At 38.7% G+C, this 19,014-nt stretch overlaps 1 protein-coding gene across 1 annotated transcript in view; it reads right to left on the reverse strand.

Annotated features, from left to right (window-relative positions):
- Positions 1–19,014, reverse strand: part of LOC126336038 (voltage-dependent T-type calcium channel subunit alpha-1G-like) — a 741,513-nt gene that overhangs the window by 36,374 nt on the left and 686,125 nt on the right. The window contains exons 34-36 of the mRNA XM_049999518.1: positions 12,174–12,304; positions 11,906–12,055; positions 2,967–3,259 (exon numbers count right to left, since the gene is read on the reverse strand). Coding sequence (XP_049855475.1) covers positions 2,967–3,259; positions 11,906–12,055; positions 12,174–12,304 — 574 coding nt within the window. The remainder of the gene's footprint in view (positions 1–2,966; positions 3,260–11,905; positions 12,056–12,173; positions 12,305–19,014) is intronic.

A 19,014-nucleotide genomic window follows, 5' to 3' on the forward strand; every position in this document is an offset into this window, starting at 1 on the left:
GGGTACTTTTTAGTCTGATGCACAGAACTACTGTTTATAATAGTACAAATGTCTGATTCTGTTCCTTAATCCACATAGCATGCTAAATGGACCAACAATATGAATCCAGTTCTCAGGAAGAACTCCATGGCAATGAGCAGATATTAGGTTAAGATTTCTTAGCTGCATCACCCATTTAGACTGCTCACATTTCATCGAATTTAAAACTGAAGCAAATTTATATCATTTCAACTGTAGCAAGTTTACACAAATTCATTTTGTTTAAAGAAGGAGATGGTATATCACAGTGTGATTGGAATATCTGGAATAAATTTAAGTGGAGCCTCACACAGTGTAGTTTACAGTATTGTCAAAAAGTGAATGGATATTATCATTATCATCTGGTTATATTTCCTATTATATTGTTACATTATGTACAAAAGTCCTACAATTCAAATCAGCACTATACAGTACATCACACTTCCTTGAAAAACACCTTAAATTCATTCTTCCCTCTTGGATGACTAATTAACTAGGATAATGTGCTGCAGTCTGCCTATCAATTAGTTCCAAATCCAGTTGCAAATCCAGCTAGATATCTTATGTTGTAGGTATTGGTGTAGTACTGAACTAAAGGCTTCTGAAAACATAGAAACTCAGAATCCAGTTGTTTATCTCTGTTTCTGGCTTTTAGGATGTCACATCTGCAGAAAATGATAATAACAATCTAAGGAAAAGATAGATTGCTACTCACTGTAAAGACGACACATTGAGTTGCAGACAGGCACAAGGAAAAGACAGTTAAATATTAGCTTTTGGCCAAAGCCTCCTTTAGAAAACGAAACATATACACATATTCATTCACACAAGCAAGCACACCTCATGCATGCATTATCACATTTGAAGTGTGCTTGCTTGTGTGAATGAATGTGTGTGTATTTCCTTTTCCAAAGAAAGCTTTGGCTGAAAGCTAATGTATAACTGTCTTTTTGTTGTGCCTGTCTGCACCCCAACCTCTCATCTTTATGGTCAGTAGCAATCTGTCTTTTCCTTATTTTGTTCATATTCTGACATGGAATTCCATTGTTTGAACATGACAACATTTTTTCCGATAGGTTACAGCGTCCAAATTCATAATATGTTCTAAAACATCACTAGAGATAGAAGTGGAAATTACGACAATAGGTTGGTCAATCATTTCCACTGTTCTTGTAGATACATCTGACTTGGGCTGTATTCCAGTTCCCATGGTGTCTTTTGGAATTTAAATGTATAGAAACATTCACCAAGGTGCTTGGTCAGTGGAGGCTTTCCTGCCATCTTATGCAAGGGCATCTGCTTCCTCTGCTTACAGTTTTGCACTCAGGACTCCTTAATGGTACTGGAAATTGCGCTTGTACTGAGTTAATCACAATGTTCATGGACTTGATCTGTAGAGCCCAGTACAATAATTAAAGATTTGTTTTGTTGTACTGCATTGTATTTGACCATGTTTAGTTCAAGTGTTATCTTTCCTGAACTTCCTGGCAGATTAAAACTGTGTGCCCGACCGAGACTCGAACTCGGGACCTTTGCCTTTCGCGGGCAAGTGCTCTCCCGTCTGAGCTACCGAAGCACGACTCACGCCCGGTACTCACAGCTTTACTTCTGCCAGTATCTCATTCTGTTATCTTTCCTGTTTACAAGTCTATACGTTAGTACAGTGAACATATTACAAAAAGACTGTCTGATAACTCTCAAACTTTCATGCAAGTATTTTCTCCATTACTTATGGATGTAGTTATTTTGAAACTCCTAGAATGAAATGAGAAAGTATCTCAGCAATAATAGAAATTCTAATGATTACCATTTCAATGAACAACAGCAATACTAATTACAGCAGCTCTGACTTCTGCAACACCTATTCCAAGAACATATCAGTACTATGATTAACATTTACTGCAGTAGGTTGCTTGGGTATTGACACAGATTGCCTATCATGATTTTCAAAGTTGCTAGGCATCCTCAAAGGCCTTTTCTATAACGATGATTAGGTGCCCTTTTATGTCTCTTTCATGCTTCCACTGTTACAATGTGACATCATTTCAGTACTCTTTTTATCTGGAACACTCCTCAATTCAGATTCATTATTCCTTCCCTTCACCCTTGCCCTTAGTGAATGCAGTGAGCATGGCATGCCTATGTGGTGCAAAGAAGCTGGCATACACGTCTTTGGTGTTCAGAATCTTGTATCCAGATCATACTAAAAACAGAGTTATTATTGTCAATAATTAGAATTTAAAAACATGCTTCAAATTTTCTAGAAAACAAGCACATCATTCAGTTTCTTCTGCTCACTGCATAACACTTTGAACATCAGCCTTGCACTCAATTCCTCATCTGCAAATTTAAGATACAAGTTTTTGTGTTCAGTACTTTTTCCATCCCTACAATCTCTGCTATCACTTATCTGTCACTTCAACAGCCAGTATTCTAAAATTTATGCTTATAGCATATTTTGTCCTCAGGTTTACCACTTGATTGACATCCAGGATGGACTTTTCCTTTAGTCTCTCTTTGACCCATCTTGAACATCATGTGCTATTTCAAAACTTATGACTTTGAGAGGCACTACACTCTTAAGGCCCACTCAATATTGGCAATACCTCACTTGTGGTTATGAGGAGCACCATACAAGAAACTGATAGTGTATTTATTACTCAATGGAACATTACATCTTGAGCTTATGACTATATTTTGTTTTATATTCTTGAGAATTATGGATCCTGCGCAGACATCCATATCCTTCTTCCTTCGTGTTACCCGACTGTGTAAATTCATGTTACCATACTGTGTACATGTAACTAAGAAATATTAAAATGCTATGAGAATGAAAAACATAAATTTTCTGGAAATGTGTCTAATGCATGAATAATAACAACAAATTAGTAAGTGACGGAGCATAGTTATTTTATAGTCTGCAAATGAAACTTTAACAGTTTACTTACCTGTTTGTGTGATTCTTCCAGATGTTTCATTAGCACAGCAACGACAACATTCACAAGCACAAACTGTGCCATAAGAACAAATATAACAAAGAAGATGGGTGCTATCACTGTCGAAACACAGCAGTTTCTGACACAATCAGCTGAATTGTCACAGTCTTCACGTAATGTGTCTTTCATTATTCCATTCCAGTTGTCTCCTGTAGCTACACGGAACAGAGTGAGAAATGCCATGCCGAAGTTACTAAAGTGCGCATGTTCACCCAGTCCCTGGCACGGTCTCTTTTCACTGCATTCTGTAAGATATAAAATACTTTGAACTTCTGATCTTTCAAAACTTGTTTTTGTGAACTGTTTAGCTAAAGTTACATTAATTATATCAGACATATATTTAAACTCAACTAGTAACTGAAATTTTTATGCAAGAAGATATACTTTCAACTCTCTTTCACAAATGCTTGTTCCACATTAACTAGGTTTTGATATAGATAGTGATTTTCAACTAGATCATTTAGAACCAACCCTGGTTACAAAGGATTAACTTTGCATGAGGAGGAATAGAATAGACATTTATTGTCTCATAAGCTACCATTTCAAGTTATTGACTTAATGTACAAGAAACTTGTCAAAACACAAAAATTGATTGACAGTTTTTCTTAAAATATCTTTAATGTAATATACTGTACTGGACATAACTGAAACACAATCAATTTTTTTCTTAAATTATGAACTTTAATTCTAAGTATGTGTTCTGCTCAAATTTTCAGAGCATCCCTCATGAACTTTTCAGTTGAATAATAATATTTCTGTACCAGTTTGTCATACAAGTTTTTTCAGTGATTCTAAATTAATGCTCAGCAACTTTTTTTCCTTTTATTTTTAATAAATTTTCATACCTATCTACTGTGGAGTTTGGGCATAAAGTTATAAATAATGGGTGGGTGGCATAATATTATTTTGATTCCTGGTGTTGTAATCATTTTGAAACTGATTTGCTACAAATAAATCACGCTATAATGTATAAAAGTAATCAGTTCATAGATGTACAGTGAGGGAATACTTAACATATGTACATAAAGATGAAAGTAGAAGCATCAGAGAGAATATAGGATCAAGGGTAGTATGTTAGAATGCACTATATGAGGTTAAGTTCACAAATGACAGAAAGTAGAAACTTAGAAGTGGTGATACATATAGAAGATGAAGAAGAGAAAATGGTAAGTGAAAGAATAATATGAAAAAAGTATTGGAGAATAGAATGAACAAACAAATAATAATAAAGCAGCTTTGAGAAACACAGTGGAGGAAAGAAAGAATCTGTGTTAATCTAATGCAGATTTAGCCCATGAAGGTGACAGGATATGGAGGTTGGTTGCAATAAATCTGAATCCACAATCAAGGACTCAGGCAGCAGAATTAGGGAGCACGGGAAGGTATTCCATGGCAAGGATACACTTGACAAATATCACTCTAGATCAATGCTGATTGTATGAGATGCCCAGTAAGCACTACTAGAAAATAAATGCTGCTTCTGCTGCCTTATGGGTAGGCATTCAACACAAGGTTTAAAGGATGGAAAACCACAACAGATCTCTGTTGGAGAGAAATTCATGCGGCAAAGTGAAGTCAGTCTCTTTACAAGGACCTTCTATGAAACACTGAAAACTAGCCTCAGAGATGGATTCACATGTTGACTGTTATGGCAAAGAACAAAGACTAAGATACAAACATTTATGTATGGGAATATGGAATTTCAAAACACTGAATGGACTGAGAGCAGTGAAGGCACTGGATAATGAATTGTGTAACTAAAACATGGATGTGGTGTCTCTTCAGGATCAGGTGGAAAGATGAAGCCATACAGAAGGGAGAGAAAGACACCACATTTCACTAAAGATCTGGAGAAAGGAAAGGACATCTTAGAACAGGAATAGCAGTCAACAATAAAAGTGTACAAGAAATGACCAGTTTTAATTGGAAAAATATTTCTTTTAATGTTCTATATTAATGGCAACTGGTTTAGATCTTGACAGTCATCATCAGACCCTTATAAGTCTCTTTAGGTGATGTGCAGAGATGCTGAACAGAGTATGAACACAGGTCAAGAGACACGCGTGTCCTTTGACATATGTTCATGTTCAGTTTGGTGTCTCTGCACTCTGTCTATGGAGACGTGTAATGGACTGATAATTTTCGTCAACACTGAAACCACTTACCATTAAACCAAAAAATAAAAAAAAATTTTTTGCAATCAAAATGATTATTTCTTCTAAATTTCAATACAAATCACTGGGTTTCCAATAATGTTAAACAAAATCAATAAAACTAAATATGAAGCAACCAGTGAAAGACTCTGCAAGGTAAGTTTTAAGAACACTTCCATACTTGCTGTACATGCTCTTCTAGAATAAAAGGATGAGGAGATGTAATGTTTTTATGATATAGTTGAACAAGTGAATTACAAGATGCCACAAAATGACATGAAGATGTTGACAGGAGGCTAAAATGCAAACATTGATACTGCATCTACTACGAGATTTGTGAGTGGACCATACACCTTGCACAAACAATCTAGTGACAATGGGATAAGACTTGTAACATTTTCAACTGCAAAGAACAAGAAGTTTGTCAGCACAATGTTCCTGCATAAGGAAATACAGTTAAAAACTTGGAATGCTCCAGAAAGGAGGTATACCAACGAGACTGACTGTGTATTGGTGGATTCAAATGTTGTGACTCGCCGATCTTTCAAAGTGCCGCCGCGCAGTTACATGCGTTCTCTACATGCGGCGCTGTCTGCCAGCCATGCAGCAGCAGTGCCACCTAAGCGGCCACCCAGCCAGCGGCAGCTAGACTTGGACTTAGTTATGATTTGACTGTTAAAGTGTACCCTGTTTACTTGAACTGTGACTTTCATGTACTGCGTCTTCCTTGAAATATATTTGTTCAACTTGAAGTTATAACAATAGATGACGAGGTAGTGATTTTTCTTTTCCATCATTGACCTACATGTTTCCATGGCTACTTTAGAGCAACTATTGCAAGGTCTCATAGAATAGCAAACGCTTCTCACAAATGCGATTCGCGATTTCTTCGCGGCATCAAATGCGGGGCATCTCTCATCATTGTCTCTACCTCCTTTTCTTCCTTACGACGAGAGGGCAGAAGACTGGTCTGATTACGTAAAACATCTTCGACAGCACTTCTTGGCATTTCATATCGCGGATGAACAAACATGTAAGTCTCTGCTCCTTTCATGGATTTCAACTCAAATGTATCAGTTGTTGTCGCAATTGGCTCCTTTGAAAGATCCTGCATTTTTGTCCTTTGCTGAAATGTGCTCACTTCTGTCTGTCTATTTTCAAAAGCAAACACATGTGGTAGCCTCTTGTGTTGCCTTTTATCATTGTCAAAAACAACCGAATCAATCCTATCGCGCTCGGGCTGCTGAACTTTACGGCCTCAGTAGAAAGTGTCGATTTGTTACTGAAGTTCACAAAGAATCCTGTCCGATTCCATGATACGGGATGCTATTACCCGATCGGCGCCCGATAAAGAAGTTGGGCAATGTGCCCTTCAGTTGGCAAATCCGACTCTAGATGAAGTCCTACCCATTGCTCACTCTTTTGAAATTTCTCGTGCCACTGGAGTGCAAATAGAGGCATGGGGCGATGTCGGGGGAATACGACCTCTGTGTGATGTTGACGAAGCGTGTGGCATGTCCCTGCCAGCTGACGTGGCCGCAGTATGCTCCCAAGCGCAGCCTTGGCCTAACCGTAAACAAACCTCTAAGAAACTGCAGCAAAACCCATGGCAACTTCCTTAATGTCTACGGTGTTTTACGAAACATTCACGAGAAGATTGTCCACAACGTTGGGCCGTGTGCCACAAATGCAAAAAAAAAAAAAAAAAAAAAAAAAGAGTCATGTGTCACCCGTTTGCAAATCCGACCAGATATATAATGTTCATGAACATGATGCTGATTCTGATTCTATGTTGTCTGTCAATTTTACTTCTTCCCTTTCAGGGAAGTCATTTCCTCACAGTCCAAATACTTGGTCGAGATGTTCGCATGCAGGTGGATACTGGTTCTGCTGCCACTATCATCAATTCTCAAACGTATCTTCAGTTGGGTCTCCAATCCTGTCACCTGTCACTAGGCAATTACGGACTTATAATAAACAGAAGATTTCTCTCTTAGGACAATTTGATGCTGATGTATCTTACAAATGTGTTGTTCGCACTGTTCCCATATTTGTGGTCGACCATAGTAATGCGGAGAATCTTTTTGGTTTCGATGCCTTTCGCGTTTTTGGGTTCTCCATAGATGACTCTGTCAATATCGTCTCTGATGCTATTCCTTATGCTAAATTGGATTCCTTGTCAATGACATTTTCTTCTCTTTTATCTCCTGGGTTAGGCCATGCATACGACTTTGAAGCTCATATCACGCTCAAACCCACTGCTCGGCCTAAGTTATTTTGGGCTCGGCCCATTCCTGTGGCCCTTCATGATCAGGTCAAATGGGAGCTGGACCATCTCACTGCTTCAGGGGTCTTGCTTCCTGTCACGTCAAATGAGTGGTCCTCTCCTGTCATTGTCGTTGCTAAGCCAAATAGTGATATTCATCTCTGTGGCGATTTCAAAGCCACTGTAAATGCTCAATGCCTTATCGACACTTATCCTATGCCTCGACCTGAAGAATTGTTCACTAAACATGTTGGAGGCCAGTATTTTTCTAAATTTGACCTGTCAGAAGCTTACCATCAACTTCCTCTCAACGCTGCATACCGGCAGTTTCTGGTCCTTAACATGCCTTTCGGCCTCTATTAATACCAATGGTTGCCATTCGGGGTTGCTAGTGCCCCTGCTCTCTTTCAGCGATTCTTGGAACAATAATTGCTCACTGTCCCTGGGTGTATAAATTACCAGGGCGACATTGTTGTCACTGGCTCCACCACTGATGAACATCTTCAAAATCACTGCACACTTTTTCATGTCTTACAGACTGCCAGTCTTAAGTGTAATCTTCAGAAATCAAAATTTTTTCAGGCATCTTTCACGTACTTGGGGTTTCAACTCTCTCGGGATGGTATTCGTCCGCTTCAGCATACTGTTGCTGCAATCGATGCCCTTCCTCGCCCTACATCTGTTAAGGACCTGCACGCCTTCTTGAGGAAAATAGCATACTATCACAAGTTTTTACCATCTGCTCCTTTGGTGGCTCAGCCGTTGCATAGCCAGTTGCAAAAAAACGTGCCTTTTCACTGGTCCGCGTCATGCGATGTGGCTTTTCAGAAATTCAAGACTATGCTGAAACAGGCCCTGTGCCTGGCTACTTATCAAGCTGGCCAACATCTTGTTCTTGCCATGGACATCTCTCAATATCGGGTCGGTGCAGTCCTTGCACACCGTTTTTCTGATGGCTCTGAACAACCCATTGCTTATGCCTCCACAACGCTCACGGATGCCCTATGAAAGTATTCTCAAATTAAAAAAGAAGCTTTGGCCGTTATTTATGCTCTTCATAAGTTTGGTGTTTTTCTCTATGGATCCAAATTTCATCTTGTTATGGATCACAAACCAGTTGTTTCCTCGTTTCATCCATCAACATCACTTCCCGACAAGGCTGCACACCACCCCCAGCTTTAGGCTCTTTACTTGTCTCGTTTCAATTATGAGATTCATTTTTGGCCGACGGCTCAACATGTGAATGCTGATGCACTGTCTTGCCTTCCCATGGATCCTGATCTGGAATTTGATAGGGACGAACTTTTGCGTTTCCATCTGGATGTTGCCAAGCAGCGGGTTGTGGACGCGTTCCCCATCACTGGGGACCGGCTGGCGGCTGCTACAGGTTCTGACCCTACCCTCTCCCGGGTTTTATGCCCTATTCAGAAGGGTTGGCCAGATCATCCGTCCACTAAGACTTCTGATCTGTTGCGGAACTACTATGCTTTGCGTAACCGCCTCACGGCTACGGATGGTGTTATCCTCCTCTCCACCAACAATGCTTTGCTGCGTGTTGTGGTACCTGCGTCTTTGCATGCTTCAGTATTGGCACTGGGGTGTCTCTCGCACAAAATCTCTGGCGCGCTGTCATGTGTACTGGCCCAGCATTGACTCTGAAATCGCACACATGGTTACTGCTTGCGGCCGTTGTGCGTCACAGGCCGCCGCCCGAAGTCATCTTTGTCACAGTGGACTTTGCCTGAGAAGCCCTGGGAGCGTATTCATGTTGACTTCGCGGGACCTTTTTTAGGTTCTTATTGGCTTCTTGTTATTGACGCCTACTCTAACTTTCCTTTCATTGTCCGTTGCACATCGCCTACCACCGCGGCAACCACCAATGCTCTCGCATGCATTTTCTCTTTGGGAGGCCTTCCCTCTACTTTTGTTACTGATAATGGTCTGCAATTTGCCTCTTCCGATCTTGTGGATTTTTGTGCCCGTCATGGTGCCATGCATGTCACGGCTCCTCCGATCCATCCACAGTCAAACAGTGAGGCTGAACAACTGGTCCGCACACGTAAGGCTCAGATGAGGAAACTCCTGACTTCTTCTGCTGCTGATGATGTGCGTCTCCAATTTCTGGCTTCTTACCGTTTCACCCCCATGGGGCGTCCAAAGCCTGGCTCAGCTCTTACATGGCCGACAGTCCCGCACGCTACTTCATCTTCTGCGGCCTTCCACCTCACAGCCACGGGTGCCTTCGCTTGGCTAGTTCACAGCCGCCGACCTTGTATGGGTATGGGGATATGGCAGGAGGCCAAATTGGAGTACTGGCCACATCTTACGGCACCGTGGCCAACACCTGTATGAAATCCAAATGGACATGGATGTTGCTGTGCGTCATTCGGACCAGCTTCAGCTTCGTGTGCCGGCAACGCCTGTTTCGGATGCTGCTGCACCACCTTCAGCTCTACCTGACACTCAGGGTACTGGAATCTCTCATTACTCACAACGCAGTCCTCTCACCATCATATTGGTGTTAGCACAAGAACTGACGCCACCAAGAGATGTGCCCATGCAGTAACCAGATGACGATCATCTGTCAGAGCAACACTACTCACCTCCTTCTCCTATGGACGCAGACACATCGCCCATGTCTCCTGTTATAACAACTGGACTTGCCACAACGGGCAGATTGATGCACAAGGCCCCAGCAGATTCGACCCCCATGTCTCCTGTCATCTCGACCCGTTATCATCGGGAACACTTCCGTCCATACAGGAAGCCTCCTCCTTGAGACTTTACGGCGAGTCAGACAACACCTATGGATGTTAGCAATCTACAGGCCACCTCCACAAGACCTGTGCAAAAACTTCAAAGGGGGAAAAGTGTTGTGACTCGCCGATCTTTCAAAGTGCCGCTGTGCAGTTATACGCTGTGTGCCAGCCATGCAGCAGCAGTGCCACCTAAGCGGCCACCCAGGCAGTGGCAGCTAGACTCAGACTTAGTTATGATTTGATTGTTAAAGTGTACACACGTCTTTCTCTGTTTACTTGATCTGTGACTTTCATGTATTGTGCCTTCCTTGAAATATATTTGTTCAACTTGAAGTTATAACATCAAAACATGTAAGTGGAATCAAGGGTGGCAGAGTAGCATGAGGAACAGAAGTGGGAAGAGATCATAATTTAGTACAAATTATAGTAAAACAAAGAACATCACAAGACAATATGAAAGGCAAAATAGATATAAGTGTATGTGGGACATGAGGAAATAAGAAGCAAATATCAACTGAAGCTATAGAATTGATTTCATATTCTACATAACCTAAAAGAAGAAGGTGAAAGAAAAGTGACGGGGAGGGGGGAATTGGGAAACATTCAAATCCACCCTGACAGACTGCATAAAGAAACACCTAAAGCAAAACGGAAAGGGTGGAATAAAATATGGTTCAGTGAGGAATGCAATGAGGCAAGAAAAAAGGGAAAGGAGTACCAAAAGAGGATGCTACACAGAGACAGCAAGAGAAACAAGGAAAGTAAAATGAAGAGAAAAGAGGTAGTTCATCAACATGCAACTAGAGAAGGCTGAAGAAGACAGAAACCAGAAGGACATAAGAGAATTACATAGATGTCAAATGATGGAAAGTTTAGGATCGAATAATAAGAGTATGGAAAGGATAAACTACTACTCAACAAATACCGGAGACACTGACTTGCAGATAGGTACAATGAACAGAACACTAGAAATATTTAAGATTTTGGACAAATTCCTTCCTCAGGAGGAAAAACTCTCTGAAAGTTTAAAGATTTGTAATACTGCTTTCATTGCACCTGTGTTTGTCTCAATGCCTCCCCTATGTAATGAGTAGCAGTATACTTTCCCTGTTGTTGTAATTGTATAGATGTACAAGATATTTCAAGGTGAGATGCAAAACCAAAACTGGATGGAAAACAATGAAGGGGAGTTGGTGACCGACCAAGAACATGGCATGAACTTATAGAAGGACTATTTAGAAGAACTGTTGAATGTCCCTATAGAAAAGAGATGACTGAGGAGATTAACCATTCTGTCAGAAAAGGATCCACTGGCTCTGAAAGGTCATGCATTTCCATATCTTTTATGTGTTTTCTGCTGCCAGTGCATGTTGAGCATGAGGCTATTTTAAGAACCTTTCAGAAACTTTCATGTAGTGTGTAAGTAATTCAAATTTGTATTAAAATGGAAATAAATAGTACAGGATTTCCACGACACAGAATCACATAAGCTGTGCTGTTTAAAGATTAATTATATAATAATAATACTAACACTAACAGTGGGAATGTTTACATTCTGGAATAATTTAATTTCCTCAAGACAATAGTCTTCATGTATTTTATCTGCCAAAATTATTCAATATGTTGGAAAAATGTCAATACACAACTGGTAAACTTCAAAAGCATTATTATAATTTTACATAACTGTGGTAGGTGCATTGCATGAACACTTACCTAGGCGCCCAAATAACTCAACACCAAGTGCTGCAAAAATGAAGAACAGCAAGAAAAATAACAGCCCTAGGTTCCCAACCTGTGGTAGAGCCTGCATTACTGTGTCTAGCAAGGCCCGTATTCCTTTAGCCATCTTTAGCAGTTTGAGCACTAGAGATTGAAAATAATAACTTTATTATTGTGTAATGTAACATATGAAATAACTTCAAGAAATTTTATGAGTGTGTCTCAAAATAATAAATATATGACTGAAATCACATGTGCATACCTCTTGCTATCCTGAGGACCCTCATAACTCTTATAATTGTTGGATTTATAGGAATAAATTTTGATTCAACTTCTTCTAGCACAATTCCAACAATAGATAATATTACTATAATAACATCCAGCTGATTCCACCTGGAAGAAAATCAGAGTGCTGATTCAAATGATAAATAGTACAACAAAATAAGTTAAAGGCTAAAGATGTACATCAAAATATTAATACGTCACTACATTTTAGAAAGAAGAAAAAACCAGGAAAAATTTACTGGTGACACATATAAGGTTTCCAGTGAAGTAGCTCCTGATTTCAAAATTAAGTGTCTCAGAAACTAACATCAATACATGAGTGCAGCAAAAAGTATTTTATACAGAAGTTTCAAAATAGTTCAAAAAGCTGTTAACAGGCAGTGCTGTATTCTGTGCAGCGCATACAGTATCAGTGTGCATACTGTATCTGCAAACAAAACTGACACTAGGTGCACTGGCTGCTGGGAGCGACCGTAAAGGCATTTCCCATATATAGCCACTCACATCAGATATCGCGCTGAGTGTCAACTTTGTTTGTGCGCATAATAAGTAAACTCATCTTCTGAAAGCAGTCTCTGCAATATTCTCAAAATGTCCACCACTCGCAGTACAGAGGTAGGGAAAATGCACAATGAAATTTGCCATTACGTCCTGTATTGTCTCAAAGAAAATTGATTCAGATGCCACACAGATCACCGATTCAAGCTCATCCAGAATGACATGATTGTTTAGCTGGACAGTACTTTTCAATGTGCCTCACAAAAAGTAGTCAAAAAGAGTCAGGTCGGGTGAATGTGGAGGCCAATCTGTTCCTGTAACAGTTAATTTACAATAATCCAACACAATGACTGTATACTTGAATTATCCATTAAGAAAGTGAAAAACCTTTTCCGTGTGATGTGGTCTGGGCCCATTTGGCATGAACCACTTCATGCCTTGTTGATCCTCCTGTGTGGCGACAAATTGTTCCACAAGTTGCAACATAACATTCAGTAGTGATTGTTCCTCACATGAAAAAAGGACCAATAATGCCTCTGCTGCATACCATAGCCCAAACAATAATTTTGGTAGAAAGCTGTAGTTTCACTTCACACAAATGGGGATTTCCGGAACCCCACAATTGCCAGTTTTGTTTATTCATGGCTCCTTTCACATGGAAGTGTGCTTCATCTGTAAATCAGATAGCCAACATCATTATTGATCTTTGTGAGGATATGGTTCACAAAGTCAGCCCTCTGTTACACATCTCCTACAGTTATGGCCTGGTGGCCTCAGATTCTGAATGGAAATGTGTAGGATCTGCTTCAGTATTTTCTGCATGCTGGAACACTTCAAACCAGTCTCTGCTGCAATTCTTTGAATAGAGTTTCTTCGATTGTGCTGAATAATTCCAGAAACAGTAGGAAATATTTTCAAGAGTAACTACAGTTTGCCCAGTACCAACATTCCCTGCTAGATCATCAGCCATAATGTCTTGAAACTATGTCCTCTTGATAAAATTCTTCAAAGGAAAAATCCTCCAGCTAAATGAACTGAAAACTGTGAATGATTTAAATGTTTCACATATGTATTTTGTCACATCAAGAAGGCACATTTTAAATGCAGTAGGTTATCTTTTATGCTTACAAACCACATGAATGTCTTCTGTAAGACACCTTTTGTGATCTGAAAAGATACATATGTCAGTAATAACTACTCCCTTCACAATTTCAAAAAACTGATAATAACTCAGGCCAATGCGTTTCAATTTTCTGCTGATCTTGTTCAGGGATTCTTGACTATGAAAGATTAACAAAATTCTTACACTGGATAAATGTAGAAATTAATGTAACTGGACTTTGATATAGATGAAGATAGTTTCTTTCTCTATCAAGAGAATAATTAACAAAAGAACATAAATGACACTAGAATCATTTGGTCACTAACAGTCTTGCTCCGACCTTTTGATAATGGTCTATGAAAATCATAAATAACACATGAAATCAAAAAATGTTATTCAGATGTGGTAATTTCATCTGGCACTATGAAATTAAATAGAGTAAGACAATTCATGTTAACTTATTATTCCATAAGCAGACTGTACAAGACACATAATTTCGCACCCACAGCAACAAGACAGAGAACAGGTAAGTGAGTACAGAAGTGACAAGTGAAGTTAAAACATACACTTGATAAAAAAAGATAATGTAGCCTGTGGCTCATCACACAGGTTTGTTTTCTTAGTAATATACATTGGTATTCAGACATTGAGCAATTAAAGTTTTATTTCTTTTTTGATCTTAAATGCTGCACATGCAAAAACGAATAATTCTGTAACACATTTGCATTTGTAATTAAAAAGTAATGTGTTAGTCTATTGATTGGAATTTGGCAAAGAGCTTGTGAATGGTTTCTGCATTGGGTTGTTTTGGAACATTAAGTCATGTTTGAAAATTGTGCCTCGTTGCCATTGGACTGTATTCTAACCTGTTGTTTTCCTGTACTAGAAAAACACACTGTTTAATGAAACACTATTTCAAACCCTTCCTTCAGTACACTAACCTCTTTCATATTTCAACAATGGAACTGATTGCTCTGAGCTGCGACACACTATTTATAGGCACTATGTATTGTGATTACAGTGCCACCTGTTAGCCTACTTTGAAACTACGGTATATCTAATATGTAAACTGTGAGTGGAAGGGGGTGAAAGGAAAGGGAAGGGAAGGAACTACTGATGTCAACTGTATTGGGACTTCATGTGGAATCAGAGGCGAGGAGTGAAAATGTGTGTCAGATCGGGATTCGAAGAGGGGATCTTCTGCTTACTAGGCAGTTGAGTTAACCACTGCACCATATGAACACAGGGTTTATTGCAATTGCATGGACTATCTTGGTATGCCCCTTGGCCAATCCACATTCCCACCTAGCATCCATGTTTGCTACTTTGAGATTTCCACCGGAGGTCAAACAAAGTTGTGCATTGGCACTGAAGGTGGTGTTACTCATTGCCCATTGAGGTGAAGCAATTGCATGAAAGTGCAATGTCTTTCTTTCTCTCTCTCTCTTTCTCTCCTCTCTCTCTCTTTTTGCAAGATTCAAGAACAGACACAACACATTCATATTCTACATACGTTCTGTGTAAAATTCTTACAGCTTTCACAATAAATATACACAAACATATCATTTGTTGCACTCATACGTCGATCTTAGTTTTTGAGATATTTAATTTTGAAATCAGAGACTCCTTCACTGGACATCCTGTATATACCAAAAACTGCAATACATTACTAGTGCTTTGTCTTCACTTACATATAATTTTAATAATTTCTTCATGTGCTCTGAGTGTTTTCAAAATACTTTCCTGAGTACTTTGAGAATCCTCTAAAGAAAGTTACCAGTAAGTTAATGTTATGGTTTCAGGTTTCCAAACAAGTTGATTATTTAATATTTACATGTTATCACTCATCACTGCCACAGTTCAAGGGGGAAGTAATAGAATACATGAAAGCAGCAATGCCATATACAGATAGGCAAATCACAATTACTCTGATCTCTACCAAATAAATTACAAGAGTAATTAAGTCCTCTAAAACAAAATACTCTCATAGATTTGATAATATTTCAAGTGTTAGTGTCATTGAGAAACAGATGAGATTGCTAAACTTGAATGATGCGGCAGAGCCTGATGGAATCCTACTCAGTTTCTTTACAGAATTTTCAGATGAATTAGCTCCTCTCTTAAACATAATATCCTGTAAAAAAACAAACTATGGCCACAGGTTAGTAGAAAGCACAGGTTGCATACATCAAATGGCCAGGTGTGAGTAGGTCACACACATCAAATGGACATGTGCATGTAGGTCTCGTCGTACACTGAGGGTTCTGTACAAACTTAATTATGTATGTAGACAGTTCATCCATCTTGAGAATCAAGAATCTCAATGATTTTTGCCTGTAATTGAAAATGATACTGGCAAGTTATTGGTACTGGGAATTCCAAGACTTTCACGACTGTTCTAATTTTAAGATTGAAGTCAGATAAGAAAGGACAAAAGAAATTTTTTAGTTGATTTAATTACAAATTAAACAGTGGAAACCCAGGGTGGAATATGACATTATTATGAAAAGAATAGTTGCCACTCAGTATACAATGGAGATGCTGAGTCACAGACAGTCACAACAAAAAGACTTTCAGAAAGTAAGCTTTGGGCCAACATTACCTTCTGACAGTCTTTTTGTTGATCTACGACTCAGCATCTCCACTATATGGTGAGTAGCAACTATTCTTTTCATAATATTGTCAAAATTACAATTTAACAATTTACAGATTTTTTCTTTTAGTTGTAAATTCAAACCCTGCTTCCTGTCAAATTTCTTGATTTTAGGCCAACAGGAAGTATCCTATAGGTTTTAATGAGTGAATTTGCAAGCATCAAAATATGTGACACACATGGTCTTATCTTTTGATTGCACTGACTTAAAAGCTTAAGTTTTTTATTCCACCAAGGGACAAAAGACCTAAGTATGTAACATAAATTTCAACTTGATATGTCTAAATTTTCATGAGGAAAAGGGGGGTCTTAACAGATGGACAGACAGACTGATTACGAATGAAAAAAGCAATTTCTTTGTGAGACATAACTACAAATGAACAATTTTCAGATTTTTTCCCTTTACTTTTACTGTAAAACTTCACTTCTTGCCAAATTTTATGATCCTAGGCCAAAGCGGAGTACCCTATGGGTTCTGATGAGTGAGTTTGCAAGAATCAAAATATGTGGCATAAACAGCCGTACTTTTTGATTGCACTGACTTAGAAGCTTACACTTATTATGCTGCCAAGGGAGATTCGACTTTAGTATGTGACATAAATTTCTATTTGATACATCTAGCTAGTTCCTGAGAAAAAGGGGTTTTAACAGACGGACAGCAGAGAGAGAGAGAGAGAGAGAGAGAGAGAGAGAGAGAGAGAGAGAGAGAGAGAGAGAGAGATAAAAAGAAATTCGTGTGATATAATTACACATTAACACTTTTCAGATTTTTGCCTTTAGCTGTACTGTGAAACCTTGCTTCTTGCTAAATTTCATGATTCTATTTAAACAGGAAGTACCCTATACATTTGGATGAGTGAGTTTTTGAATGAAAATCTGTCACATAAATGGCCATATCTTTAGATTGCATTGACTTAGAAGTTTCAATGTTTTATGTCACTAAGGAACTGTCAACCTTTGTATGTGGCATACATTTTAAGTTGTTATGTCTAAACTGTTCCTGAGAAAAAACGCTTTTAACAGTCGGACAGACAAACAGTCAACAAAGTGATCCTGTAAGGGTTCCATTTTTACTAACTGAGGTTCAGAACCCTAAAAGGGGTAGTAGAAGTGATGCACAAAGCAGCTGTTCAATATTACTGACATCCACCTGTTCTACAATCTTAGAAAATATTCTGAGAGCAAACATGAGGTGTCTCAAATAGAATGAACTCCTTCATGACAACCAAAATCGATTAGAAAAACAATCATCACGTGAAACGTAGCTTTCAATTTTCTCACTTGACATCCTGGAAGGTATAGATTAAGACAATTATGTGGGTGCAGTATTTCTTGACTTCTGAAAATAATTTTCACTAATATCACATTAACACTTTTTAATGAAAGTACAACTGTGGGACATAAAACAAAATTTGTGACTAAATTAAGGATTTCTTAGTATAGAGGAATCAGTGTATTTTCTTAGATGAAGGGTCATTCACAGATGCAGAAGTAACTTAAGAGTGTCCCTGAAAAGTGCATTTGGTTCCTTACTGTTCTTGTTATGTATTAATACCTTGGCATCCAGTATTAATAGTAACTTACAGTTTTTGAAGATGACCAACATTGAAGCACTGTGTGAAAAAAGCTGCATAAACAGCAGTAAGATTTTGAAGTGGTGCAGTGATTGGCAAACTGCTTTAAGTATTCAGAAATATAAACTAGTGTTGTTATTGTTGTGGTCTTCAGTCCAAAGACTGGTTTGATGCAGCTCTCCATGCTACTCTATCCTGTGCAAGACTCTTCATCTCCAACTAACTACTGCAACCTACATCCTTCTGAAACTGCTTACTGTATTCATCTCTTGGTCTCCCTTTACAATTTTTACCCTCCATGCTTCTTTCCAGTGCTATATTGGTGATCCCTTGACGCTTCAGAATGTGTCCTACCATCCAAGCCCTTCTCCTAGTTAGGTTGTACCACAACTTTCTCTTCTCCACAATTCTGTTCAGTAAGTCCTTATTAGTTACATGATCTAGCCATCTAATCTTCAGCATTCTTCTGTAGCTTCACATTTCAAAAGTTTCTATTCTCTTCTTGTCTAAACTGTTTATCATCCATGTTTCATTTTCATACATGGCTACACTCCCTGAAAATACTTTCAGAAAATACCTCTTGATACTTAAATGCACACTTGATGTTAATAAATATCTCTTCTTCAGAAATGCTTTGCTAGCTATCGCATGTCTATATTTTATATCCTCTCTACTCTGACCAACATCAGTTATTTTGCTACCCCAATAGCAAAACTCATCTACTACTTTAAGTGTCTCATTTCCTAATCTAATCCCCACAGAATCACCTGATTTAATTTGACTACATTCCATTATCCACGTTTTGCTTACTGTCAATTCCATTCAGCTGCTCTTCCAAGTACTTTGCTGTCTCTGACAGAATTACAATGTCATCGGCAAACATCAGAGTTTTTGTTTCTTCTCCCTAAACATAATTCCCACACCAAATTTTTCTTTTTTTTTCTTTTTTACTGCTTTCTCGATATACTGATTGAATAACACGAGGATAAGC

The sequence above is a fragment of the Schistocerca gregaria genome, chromosome 2 (genome assembly GCF_023897955.1).
Source record: "Schistocerca gregaria isolate iqSchGreg1 chromosome 2, iqSchGreg1.2, whole genome shotgun sequence".
Lineage (NCBI taxonomy): Eukaryota > Metazoa > Arthropoda > Insecta > Orthoptera > Acrididae > Schistocerca > Schistocerca gregaria.